The sequence below is a fragment of the Abrus precatorius genome, unplaced genomic scaffold (assembly GCF_003935025.1).
Source record: "Abrus precatorius isolate BTA unplaced genomic scaffold, Abrus_2018 Scaffold6, whole genome shotgun sequence".
NCBI classification, from domain to species: domain Eukaryota; kingdom Viridiplantae; phylum Streptophyta; class Magnoliopsida; order Fabales; family Fabaceae; genus Abrus; species Abrus precatorius.
Window position 1 is genome coordinate 22,452,540 of NW_020874406.1, and position 13,636 is coordinate 22,466,175.

The 13,636-nt window shown below is 32.3% G+C and overlaps 1 protein-coding gene across 2 annotated transcripts; it reads left to right on the forward strand.

Annotated features, from left to right (window-relative positions):
* The first annotated feature begins 5,696 nt into the window (after window positions 1-5,696).
* On the forward strand, window positions 5,697-11,340 carry LOC113868419 (protein argonaute 7). Of its 2 annotated transcripts, none has more exons than XM_027503979.1 (3): window positions 5,697-6,481; window positions 8,001-9,237; window positions 9,394-11,340. In XM_027503979.1, exons 1-3 carry the CDS (start codon window positions 6,091-6,093, stop codon window positions 10,850-10,852), a joined length of 3,087 nt encoding a protein of 1,028 aa, XP_027359780.1. In that variant the 5' UTR covers window positions 5,697-6,090; the 3' UTR covers window positions 10,853-11,340. The 2 variants fall into 2 exon arrangements, with proteins under 2 accessions (XP_027359780.1, XP_027359781.1); XM_027503980.1 differs by having other exon boundaries at window positions 6,051-6,478; window positions 7,992-9,237; window positions 9,394-11,271.
* The last annotated feature ends 2,296 nt before the right edge of the window (window positions 11,341-13,636 follow it).

Here is a 13,636-nt window from a genome sequence, read left to right on the forward strand (position 1 = left end):
TATATGCATGAGCATGAATCACCTCCCTCATCATATTATGCTTCTTTGCAATTAATGGGTATTAGTAAACCAAACCATCTCAATTAAAATTGTAAACGTCTAATTGAAAAATAAAGATTACAAAAGATTAAAAATTTTAAAAATATTTTATTGATTAAATTAATTAAATTTTAGATCCAATTTTAAATTTTGATTCAATTTAATCTTAACTAACGTTCTATATATAACTTTTCTTGTTTCTAAATATTTATAATTTTATTAATTTAAGATAAATTTATTTTTTCTAGTGTCTCGTATTTTTATTGTATAACTTTTATGCTTTATATTAAAAAAATTTACTAAAAATATGCATGTAAAAGAAATCATATAGGATTAATTCATTGTCCTCTAACTAAATATAACAAAAAAATCAGCCTAATACAAAGCACTTTAAATTTGACTAGATTGGTTTGAACTTAGATTTTAAAATTACTAATTAGTTGAAATAAATTACAAAATATGAAATTGAATTCATTGATTTTTATCCTTAAATTTAATCTATCTAATTTATGAACATCCTATTTTTATTAGAAAAACCTATATGCAAATAAAAAGAAAATTCATTTTGGCTGATTGAATCAACACAACTCCAGTTCACTTTAATTTATCTTCACGATATTTTTTATAATTTTTCTCATGTCATTTTATGCTTATCAATTGGCATATCAATTTTTAATTTGTAGATAAATCTTTAGTTTTAAACCAACTTATCTATCTGTCTTGCTAAATACGTTTTATAAGATTTCCATTTCAACGTATCTTTAATTATTCTATCGGAATGGAAAGAGACAGAAAAAAAGAGAAATAAATAAATAAACTATTAAATATTGAATTAAATTCAAATATATTAATAGTATAAAATTATTTTACACTATTATTTGATTATAAATTGTTATATCAATAAAAATTATTATGTTTGCAATAAACCACCCACATAGAAAGGCTTTAAAAAAATCCCCCAAAAGTTTTATTTTTCATGTCTTAACACAAGTTGCACCCAAGAATCAACAAAATTTAATGCAAATGTAGCTCAGCATTAGGTTTAAAATTGACTCCAATATTATATTACGATTAAAAGTGAACTCCCAAGCTCAACTTTAAATATTCGTTCAAAGATAAATGATTGCAGAAGTCGTTAAAAGAGTAAATTTGATCATTTACCTATGCAATAGGATGTTTAACACATCTATTTGGTAGATCAGTTGTTCACTGTTAAGCAAAAAGTACTTGGAATATGTCTCATGATTAATTATTGAACCTCATTTCCTTCACCCTCCTATCATCTTAATCTTCCCAGCAGCTATATTGTCTATAAAGTGGGTGTGCATTTGTTCTAACTTTCTTATTGTTTCACATTTAGCAATTAAGTTCACATTTTCCAACATAAATAATTCATTTTTTGTGATTATCATGTCTCATAAACCACTACTAGCTGTATTATCAAACAATAATCATTTTATATGTTTTATTTATGTTTTTAAAATAATAAATTGAATCTTTTACTTTCCTAGTTGGTTGAAAAACCCTTTTTAGAGTATATACAGTAGCTTGTTTCCACTATTGGTTTGGCCTCTTTAGGCCCTATAACCCACTAAAAATATATACATATATGTTGAGTGCTCCACAACATTTTTTATGATTGGTTCTTAAAACATGGTTGTCCTAACACAGTGACAAAGTTTGCAAATACATTTTCAGGCACTGGTGACCAAAATATATGCACGAAGCCTACCATAATATCAGTATTGTTTATTTAAGCAACTAGTAAAACCATATAGAGAAAAATATATAAATAAATACTCAGGAAAACCATAAACCACATGTCCCCATCACTATGAGATGAATTGGGTGTTTGATAAAATAGTTCTTAATGATCTTTTTTAGTGATTTGCAAGAGCACTAAAAAACTCAGCTAGTGAACTAATACTTATACCAACCACTACATATTTCGCCTATCAATTATTGACATTGATGTTGTACAATTGGCCCTCTTATTTGGAATCCATTTACCGACAAAAAACACAAGGCAAGTTTATGATTCCCTAGACTCCTTTTCAAAGCAAAATTATGTGCAATGAATTCAAACATGTCATAAGCAATGAATAAGTGGTGACAAGTAAAAACAAAAATGAGCTCTCAATCACTTTGATGCCCATCTGGAAATATTTGTTCTTATCTCCATATATATACACCATCATGCTAATATCTGATCAAATGTCCAATGAAATAGAGTATTCACACTTGCTCTACAATTATATAAATGAATCGGCTATGAATTAGAAATATCAACAATGAATACTAAATGCTTGATTAAATTTGAAATTTTGAAAAATTGAAAATCCACCTTAATTGTTTTTAAATTACTTTGCATTTAGACCAGAATCTTAACTTATATCTGTTTTCCGCTTTTCTATTATTTTTTCAGACACTCTTTTCTATGTTTGGCTCGATGTATTCAAAGAAAAAAAAAACACAAACAAGGAATCATTCTCTTTCCTTTTATTGGAGGGACAAGTTAATCACGATCCTTTCTTTTCGACTAAATCGTCAAATTAAACTTTTAGATTATGTATTTTTTTTATTTTAGTTCTTGAAAACTTTAAAACCTTTATTAATTTTAAATTTTCTAAAAATGAATTTATTTTAATCATTTTATGTTTAATTTTTTTACTATTATATTAGTTTTGCAAAGTTACATTAACAAAAATAAATAAATAAATAAATAAATTCTTAAAAACTAAAATACATAATTTATACAATCGCTAGAATAAATTTAAGGGTTGCCTATATTTTGCTAATATAACTTACGTAACATCAATTAATATCATAATATCAACAAGAAAAAGAAGAGAGAAGACTCTTTTCTTGCTTTCCTAACCATGGCAGCACGGTACTACTTGTAAATATGATTTTGACAAAAAATATATATATAATTAAAATTATTAAAATAAAATAAAAAATTCTATTAACATGTAATTTTAAATTTAAATACTAATAAATATAATAATATTAAATACTCGTAAAAAAGTTTATTGTTTATAATACTTGTACTTGTTCTACTTGTGATCTTTTAGTATTCAAATAAAATTTTTCAAAAATTCATATTTTGATATTTAAAAAAAATCCATAAAAAAAGCCTACTATGTTTATACTTGAATGGTTAACTTTTGTGGCACTAAATAAAATTGATTAAAAGAAACAGCTTAGTCAGCAGCTGCGTTATTAAATTGCTTGCCTATTAGTGAAAGTTTTTCTAGTTCCAAACTACGAAAGAAAGGAATCTTGTATGTGGTGTGGTGATTCTGGGAATTTGCAATAATAAGCACAGAAAATTGGCAGGCACAAAACCATGAAAAGGGAGGGATTCCTCATGCTGTATCTTTCATGGCAGGCATATCACAAGTACAACAACAATAAATTAAAGTTTTGAATTTTGTTAGGTAATGCCAGGGGACTCTGATTTCACTTCTTACAACCATATCTTATATCCATATTCCATCCTATGTGCAGAGTGCTAGTAATAACTGTCACAGTTGAATCAGTAAATAAAGTCACCATAGAAATCACATTATTTATATTCAAATGAAATAAATATGATCTTTAAAATGCACAATTATTAAAATAGCCATTAAATTGTGAGATTTGCTATATTTTTCTGTAGTTCTTTTAGTAGTCATCCTACTACTTAATAAATCAACTGTTGAATAATAAAAACATATATGTAGGAGATTTTGAAAACATTAAAAAAATATTTAACAATTTCTTTCTTTAATAATTAGGAGAAATCGCAGCCATTAAAGGTAAATAAAACATAAAATATTTCATAAATTATTATTTTTTGTTTAGTAAAGTAGTTAAATGAACCCAGTTCACAAAATGGCCGGGGAATGTAGGCTTTACATGAATCCCCTGTAGACACAATTAATGGACTATGATATAAGTATTTTCACTGAATAACAAGTTAAGGTCCATTGAAAATGAAATCATTTCACTTGTCAAGTTACCATATAAAGTTGGTTTCAGCCTAATGCCAACTGAGGGTAATGGGAATGGGAAGGGAAAGGGAAAAAGACTTTGTGGCTAATTATTGTTAATATGACTACTTATGATTTTGAAAGATAAAGACTAGTTAAGGATAATGACGGTTTTATACCATCTGAAAGGACTGAAAATACTTGAATCACATATTAAAAATAAAATAAAATTTAATTCAAATGTTGTCAAATAACTTATATGAGAATGAAGGAATCATTTCATCATACAAATCAAAGAATGAAAGCAGTACATAAATTGAGAGTTACATCGGTAAGCATAGGCAAAATTATGCAAGAAGACATTGTAAACAGCATTAAAAGCCTATGGACATTAGTGGGGTTATGTGGTATATATATTCAAACTAAACTTATCTTAAGGCTCCACAAACATAATATTGTCCCATCATCACATTCAACACATGTTTGTCTCAAGAGACCTACCTCCCGAAGTGCATGAATGACCCTTTTACGTCCCACCACCACTGATTATGTACACTAAAGATGAGGCAAAAGTATAAGGATTAAAGATGAGATAAAAATGAACTATGAAGGAAAATTGGGAAGAGATAAACATGAAGTAACTTATGTTCTTTGTATAGAGATTTACATTTTTCCAGTTATAATTACTAATCCTTGTGAAAAATCAGGCTCTACCTCTGGATTAGACCAGGGGTTGAGCCTAAATTTGCCTTCTTGCAATGAACCTAAATACATCCACTATCCAGGGGAGTTGAATGAAAAGGAATAGAAAATGATGTGTTTCTAAGGCCTGAAATTCTAAACAGAAAATTACTTCATAAATCCAAGTCTTATTCATGTACTAATGACATGTTTAGATTCACTTTAAATTCATTCAAATGTATATTTATTCGGGTGCTACTAGTTATAACTTTTACTAAATACAATTTAACGCAATTTCTTGAGCTTTCAAATAGAATAGTTACCGCAGGAAACCTCATAAAATCATGTAAATTAGCTGCATGTGTGCTCGAGGTTGATTGTGTTCAGATTTAAAGTTATGTTTGACAAATAAATACTAATTTACTAAAAATTTAGTTTATTCTTGCGTATGCTTAGGTTTATGTTAAAGCAAGAATTGCTTATTTAAAGGGAATATTTTTCTTTAAAAAAAATATGATTTTTCCATATAAAAGCCATTCCAAACATGTTTATCCATTTTTAGGCTTGTAGAAGTGGTCCCAATTATCTAAAATGTAGAAACGGGATATGGAAGGGGAATTCTGATGATGAAATGAGCAGGGCAGAGACCAAGCTGGAAATTCAATGTGAAATGGATTTAAGCCTGAGCAAAACAGACAACAATAGTGACATAACAAAGGGGTGATGATGATTTAGACCAGAGTGAAATGAGAGACAAAATGTTAACTCAAATTGATCCAAGTGGAAGATGAAAACCCAATCCCCATAAGCATAAATGTAAATTCCAATTCCAATTCCAATAAATAAAATAAAAAGTAGTGACAGGGATTCTTTGGTCTTTCCCTCCTAATTTGACTTCCAATCTCATATTCAAAGGAAAAGGCTAAGCCAGTCTTGTTTGTTGACAGTGAGTCAAGGACCATATTAGATGGTATAAATGCCCTTGGCATATCATATACTCTTACACAGACAAATTGCAAACTGCATAAAGACAATACCTCTTTGGTAACTGCCATTTTACCCTCTCATTTAATGCAGCTCAAGGGTACCTTCAAGTTTCTCTCTCTTTTATTTTCCATTTCTTTTTCCCCCTTTGAAACATGTTGCCACCACACCAATCTCAAAGAGTAGTGCATAAAAAACCGCCTGAAGCTAAAACTAAAACCAAAGCCCAAAGTTCTAACTTACCTCACTTCCTTCATTCCCAGTTCTCACCATCCTCACTTCTTCTTCTTCTTCTTCTTTCTCTCTCTCGAAACAGTATTTGTAGTTTCTGTTGTCACATCTTCAAGCAAAAACTACATCTTATATTCTCTTAACCACTCTCTCTCTCCCATTTTATCTCACTTAGTCAAACATGGAAGAGTCAGAGGAGTCCACCAATGCTAACCAGAAATTCACCACCAAAAGAAGGAGCTTCAGGAATGGAGCTAACTCTCATGAGCATAATCATCATCATCACCATCATCAGCATCACCATCTTCATCATCACTATCAGCACCATCATCAGCTGCTACAACAATACTCTACTCAGCTTGGTTTCTGCAACAACCAGAACAAGTATCAGAGATACTACCCTGCTCTTCTTCCTCTACCTTCCCTTATACCTCTCCAACATCTACCTTTCACTCCACCTTTTCCTCAAAACCACACCATCAAATCAAAAACCCATTTGCACAAACCTCCATGCAAACTCAATAGCTCTCCATCATCAGATTACAAGCTCTCTCAACCAGCCCTTGCTCCTGGTAAGTAGTAGCATTGTTCCTTTCAAACACACCCTTTTGTTTGCATTCTTGTTTCGTTAATTTAGAAGCCAAAAATTTGTTCTTTAGGCTTGCTTGTTTGGTTTTCTAGGAAAAAATTTCCAAATTTCATTTCACTTCTCTCATAAAAAGAACTTCAACTTGGCAATACCATGAAAAAAATCTTTATTTTTTCGCTTTTTGCATACTTTTGAAACATCTTGGCAAATGGGGTTGTAATTTGTATATTTCTAAAGTTCATATTTTGCATTAGTTTGGTGCTTTTGATGTGAAAGTGTAAGTAAGGTCTTGTAGGGGGAAAAATTGAGACCAGTGTACCACTTGCTGCAATTGATGATGCCTTATGTTTTTATGTTGAATTTGTCAAAAGTGGTACTTTATTATCCTCTTTTATTAAACTGTTGTGGAAAGAAAATTGTTCAACTCTTTCTCTCCATAGTATTTCATGATTGGATTTTAAGCACTCAACCTCTTTTTTTGTTCAACCAGCTAGCGATGTTGAAAGTCTTTTTTTCCTCCTTTTTTGGTGCCAGTTGTTGGAAGCCAATATTAGCATATTCTGAAGTACGGTGGATTTTCCTATTCACTATGCTGTCCCAGTTCATGGGTCCCTTGTTTCCTTTTCTTTTTCTAATTTTTTTTTCTGGTGGGTGTGTCAGGCAGTATCAGAAAAAGTGCAAGGATTTCTCTAGTCATTAATGAATTTAGGTTGGGGATAAAATGTTTTGCTAATCAAAGTCAATGCCTAATTAAATTATTAACTTTGAATCTTTGTTTACTTTTTTACTCTAGATCACCATTCTTTTGAAGCTTGAACTGTTAGGGAGTGCTATTATAGTATTTTCAAAATCATTCAATCTGTAGTTTTAAAACTTGTTTCCATATACATCACGGCTTACTTAGAGGAGATATTTAGTCCTTTGTTTTACACTTGTGGCAATACAAAAAAAATTTCTTGACCACTGTAATTATAGATGTAGGTATTAATATCGATAATGATTAATTCATGAAGCTAATTTTTAGTAGGGGAGCATGATACACATTATACAATCTAAACTAAGGAAATTTTTTTATAACACATGTTTCTACAGAAATAAACTATAGAATATTTTTTAATAATAATACTTTTTAGGGAAAAAAAATCATCTACTGATTTTTTCTCTAAAAAATTGTATTTTCTATGGAAACAAATGAACCCTCTAGTGAGCACAAGTACTTTGTAATTTGAGCTTATCAAATTGTTTGGTTCAAGAAGAAAGGAGGGAAGGAAAGAATTTTTATTAAGAAAATCTTGTTTTGTTCAAAACTTTAGAGGAGAGGAAAAATTAGAAGCCGAAATCCCTCTTATCATACTTTTGCCTCCCCTCCAATAATGGGGGCATTTATTTTTCCCTCACCTATGCTCCCCTCATTTGAACCAATATGTCCATCCTAGTTGTCCATAGGCACACAAAGTAAATTGGAAAAATGATGAACCGACTTGTTTCACGTACTGATTCAGCTCCAAAGGAACTTCAGCAGCAAACTAAGGCATCCTTCAAAGGAGATGATAGCAAGAAACTCATTCCAGCAATGAAGCAACCGGCAGTAATTGTTGCTAGGAGGCCAGACTCTGGTGGCAAAGAAGGCTCAGTGATCTCTCTCCTTGCCAACCACTTCTTGGTAAAATTTGATCCATCACAAAAAATATATCATTACAATGTTGAAATCACCCCTCATCCTTCCAAGGATGTTGCAAGAGTAATCAAACAGAAGTTGGTAACTAACAATTCTGCTGTACTCTCGGGCGCCAGTCCAGCATATGATGGGAGAAAGAATCTCTACAGTTCAGTTGAATTCCAAAATGACAAGCTTGAGTTCTATGTAAGTCTCCCAATTCCGACTACCAAATTGACATCACCTTATGGAGAAATGTATGACTTGAAAGAGAAGCATGAACAGCTTAAACTGTTCAGGATAAATATCAAACTAGTCTCAAAGATTAATGGGAAGGAGTTAACTAATTACTTGAGCAAAGAGGGTGATGATTGGATTCCACTACCACAGGATTATCTACATGCTTTAGATGTAGTTCTTAGGGAAAGTCCAACTGAGAAATGCATACCTGTAGGGAGGTCATTCTATTCAAGTTCAATGGGAAGAAGCAAGGACATTGGTGGAGGAGCTATTGGATTGAGAGGCTTCTTTCAGAGTCTTAGACCAACACAACAAGGACTTGCTCTCAATGTGGATTTCTCGGTAACTGCTTTCCACGAGAGCATTGGAGTGATTCCATACTTGCAGAAACGCCTTGAGTTTCTTCGAGACCTTTCTCAAAGGAAGACAACTCAGCTAACTGGTGAAGAAAGGAAGGAAGTGGAGAAGGCATTGAAGAACATCAGGGTGTTTGTTTGCCACAGGGAAACTGTTCAGAGATACCGTGTCTATAGCTTAACTGAAGCGGCAACTGAAAACCTTTGGTTTGCTGACAGAGATGGGAAGAATCTCAGGCTTGTGAATTACTTTAAAGATCACTATAACTATGACATACAATTCAGAAAGTTGCCATGCTTGCAAATTAGTAGGAGTAAACCTTGTTATCTCCCTATGGAACTTTGTGTGATCTGTGAAGGCCAGAAATTCCTTGGGAAACTTTCTGATGATCAGACCGCTAGAATACTCAAGATGGGATGCCAAAGACCAGGAGAACGAAAAACCATCATTGAAGGAGTCATGAGAGGAGATGTTGGGCCTACTAGGTAACTACAAGACACTGTAGTGATTCCATTTTTCTTGTTTGTGGAATAGTCAGTATGATTCTTGTGTACTTCTATGGATCCTTTGTTCTTTTTCTTTTACATTTTTATATAGTTTTTGCATTATTTATAATGGCTTAAATATTATCATTGTGACAGTGGTGACCAGGAAAGAGAATTCAAACTCCAAGTCTCAAGAGAAATGACAAAGTTGACTGGGAGAATTCTTCATCCTCCCAAGCTAAAGCTTGGAGAAGGAGGTCATGTGAGAAACCTGACTCCTTCACGTCATGACCGCCAATGGAACCTTCTCGATGGCCATGTCTTTGAAGGAACTACAATTGAAAGGTGGGCACTAATTAGTTTTGGTGGCACACCTGAGCAGAAGTCCAATATCCCCAGATTCATAAACCAGTTATCTCAAAGGTGTGAACAATTGGGCATTTTTCTCAACAAGAATACAGTTACTAGTCCACAGTTTGAATCAAGCCAGATTCTTAACAATGTCACCCTTTTGGAATCTAAACTCAAGAAAATCCAGAAGGCTGCCTCAAACAATCTCCAGCTTCTTATTTGTATAATGGAGAGAAAACACAAAGGGTATGCAGACTTGAAACGAATTGCTGAGACGAGTGTTGGTGTTGTAAGCCAATGCTGCCTGTATCCAAATCTCAGCAAGCTAAGTTCACAATTTTTGGCTAATTTGGCCCTCAAAATCAATGCCAAAGTTGGTGGATGCACAGTTGCCCTTTACAACTCGCTGCCTTCTCAAATTCCGCGCCTTTTTCATATTGATGAGCCAGTAATATTCATGGGTGCTGATGTGACACATCCTCATCCTCTTGATGATTTCAGTCCATCTGTTGCTGCTGTTGTTGGTAGCATGAATTGGCCAACAGCAAACAAATATATTTCAAGAATAAGGTCTCAAACACATAGACAAGAAATCATCCAGGATCTTGGTGCAATGGTGGGGGAATTGCTTGATGATTTTTATCAAGAAGTAGAGAAACTCCCTAACAGAATAATTTTCTTCAGAGATGGGGTTAGTGAAACTCAGTTCTATAAAGTGCTCCAAGAGGAACTTCAGTCCATCAGGTTTGCATGTTCAAGGTTTCCTGGTTATACACCTTTCATCACTTTTGCAGTTGTGCAGAAGAGGCATCACACAAGATTGTTTCCCTTTGAAACTGACCCGTCTTCCCCCCAGAACCATTTTCTATATGAAAACATTCCTCCAGGGACTGTGGTTGATTCAGTGATTACTCATCCAAAGGAATTTGACTTCTATCTATGCAGCCATTGGGGTGTGAAAGGAACAAGTAGGCCTACTCATTACCATGTCTTGTGGGATGAAAATCAGTTTACTTCTGATGAACTTCAGAAATTGGTTTACAATTTATGCTACACTTTTGTTAGGTGTACCAAACCAATTTCTTTGGTTCCTCCTGCATATTATGCACATTTAGCTGCATACAGAGGTAGACTCTACCTTGAGAGATCAGAATCCTTAGGCTTGTTCAGAAGTACATCTACATTATCTAGAGCTGCTCCTCCAAAAACAGCGCCTCTACCTAAACTTAGTGAAAACATCAAGAAGCTCATGTTCTACTGCTAGTGATGAGTTATAACTCTTCTGCCAATGCCATTTGATTTCAAGATAGTTTAATTAAATTACCAACCTTAAGATATCTGGGACTCAGAAAAAAAATATAACATGTGCTGGATAGATATGAGTGCAGCATATGAAAACTAAAGACCTGTAATCTTTGCATTTATCTAACCAAAAAGTTCTCCATTTTCTAACTGTATATTTCTTTTCTGGTTTAATTGTGACATTCATAAGAATAGTAGTTTAATTTTGTAATTCTTGTTAAGATGAATTACTTCTGACTCAGTTTTAATAGGCATTGGATTTTACATCCATACCATTTTTTTATGTTTCTACATTTGCCACTAAAGATATGGCAAGTAAAAACCTTCCACATGTTTAATCATTCGTGAAAAAATGATTGGTTAAAGCAAGCATGCTTAATCTAGATGCATGGGTTCCCAGTTGATGTTTGCTCCCAGTAGTCAATTTTTATATATGCTTTATATTAATGCCATGGAATTCTTGTCAGGTGAATAATCAACTGATTAGGCAGATACAAAAGAATAGCTTCAACAAAGAACAAAAAAGTATATTCATGAAAGATTTATTTTATAAAAAATCAGTTTGAAAAGTTTAGTGCATTTATTTAAGCTTTTGTAAAAATTAGAATTAAAAAAACAAAATCTTATTGTTTAAAGAAATTATTGAGTAGTTTCTTAGAAAAAGCTGAAATTATAATTATTTTTAAAATAAGAAACACCTTTTATAATTATAACTACAAAAATACAACTTTTACTTTCCGTAAAATCTCTAAAATATAACATTTTTAATTTTTATACTATTTTTTCTTACATTTTTTTTTCCTTTTTATCTCACTTGTTTTAATGTCACATTTTTTCTTTTTTCTTTTTTTCTATCTCTGACATCCAGTCACCCATTTGACACTCTAAATGATGTGAAATAATAATTTTCCAAAATATAAATTGCTTTTTCATCGATTCTTATAATTACTTTTCTGAAAGCTAAAATAAACAGGTACAAAGTGTATAATCTTCAATCCTCAGGTTTAGGTAGTTGTGCATCGAATCTGTGTATGCAGCTTTAACTTGTGAAACTGACCAAACGTAAAGTACCTAATAACAACTATTTACATAACTGTAAAGACGGCTTCATCTAAGCATAATGGCAAAGAAATGAAGTCAAGTCAAAAGGAATGGATATTTTTCACGTATATAACAACCTTTTCAAATCTCACCATTTTCTTACATCTCATTTCTCTTTTGTGCAAAATTTTTTTTACTTATTCGACATTTTATCTCTTATATTTCTTTATCATTTTCTCTTTTTATTACGATACATCACTTATGACATTTTGTTTTACTTTCACCTTTACACCTTATTTTTGAACTATTCATTTATGATTTTTTTTCCTGCATATAATCAATATAAATATAAAGTGGCATAGATAAAACAACCGGACCATTATTTTTGCATGCAAGGAAGCCATAAAAGTAAATGTGGCAGGGTAAAGAGCCCAAATTTCAAAGCAAAAGGTAACCAAGTCTATGGATTAACTAAAAAACAAGAGTGTAAAAGACTGTTATTGGACCCACAGGGAATGGTACAGTACAGAAGCAGCTCAGTTAAAGAATCACATTGCACGTCAAATACTAGCCCAATTGCATTGAATTATTATAATTATTATTAGAGAGGCAGAGAGAGATAAAACAAAACAAAACAAAACTAAGAGCCAAGAAAAGAAAGGGTTTGAAAGGGAGTAAAGTGAGTGTTTTGAAGTTCCCCTTTTGTCCCTTGAGCTACTTAGTAACAGTACATATGCATATGCTTAGGCTTTGCATTACATTGCATGTGGGTCAGATACTTTTCAGTACTGCACGTCCATTGGAAGGGAAGGGACAGAAAGACTGATAAATGAATATGGTTTTTGGCAGTGATAGTGCCATGCCCTTACTATCACATACCCCATTCCACCTATACATCACACACCCTTTAAGGGTCCCCCCCCCCCCCCCCCCCCCCCCCCTCTTAAGATTCTTGAATAATGTTACTCACATTTCTTTATTTTATTTTTTTCAAGGGCAATTTTTAAAATGGCATTTTTAATTAAAATTTACACAATAGATAAATCTTGTGGGAAGGTAGATAATCATTATCTCACATTGAGCATAGATAAATGCAAATAAATCAAGCGTTTTGGAAAAGGTCTAACTATGATCTTGTTGACCATCACTTGTCTTGTAAAGAAATTGTAATTATGTACATGAAAAGTTTGCAAATATTATTCACTTAAAATCAAGTCTCGCATGTTAACTATTTATATAGTAGAAATGCAAAATTGTATTTCGTTGTTCTCTTGCATAGTAGGCAACATTATTTTTACTAGTTCATTTTTAAGTGGTAACTAAACTGTGTGTGTTTAGGGCTTACTAGTTCATTTGTTTACTTGTGATCCTTCCACAGCAATGCATCACATAGGCAATAATTACTTCTTTTTCATTTCCTACCATAAAATCACATCAAAAGTCGGGCACAAGAGACCCATAATTCAGAGCAATTGAGCCATAACGTCAAAATGTAAGCAATCCCCGTTTAAAAGGCACAAGGGCATTTCAAGTTTCCTTGGGCTAAGTTTAGGACAATAATAAGAATGCGCTAAGTTTAGGGCTAGTGTTAAACCATAGGATAATTTTGTTCTTTTTAATACTCTTCTCTCCTTTAACAAGAATAGTTTATATGATAATATGTTTAAATTACATTTATTTCAATATTTATTAGTTATAACCAACG

Excerpts from the sequence above, each read along its gene's own strand:
- LOC113868419 (XM_027503980.1), top strand. The coding sequence starts at position 6,091 with ATGGAAGAGTCAGAGGAGTCCACCAATGCTAACCAGAAATTCACCACC. Across the intron at positions 6,479-7,991 it reads CTCTCAACCAGCCCTTGCTC|CTGATTCAGCTCCAAAGGAA; the intron begins CTGGTAAGTAGT and ends TTGTTTCACGTA. Across the intron at positions 9,238-9,393 it reads GGAGATGTTGGGCCTACTAG|TGGTGACCAGGAAAGAGAAT; the intron begins GTAACTACAAGA and ends TCATTGTGACAG.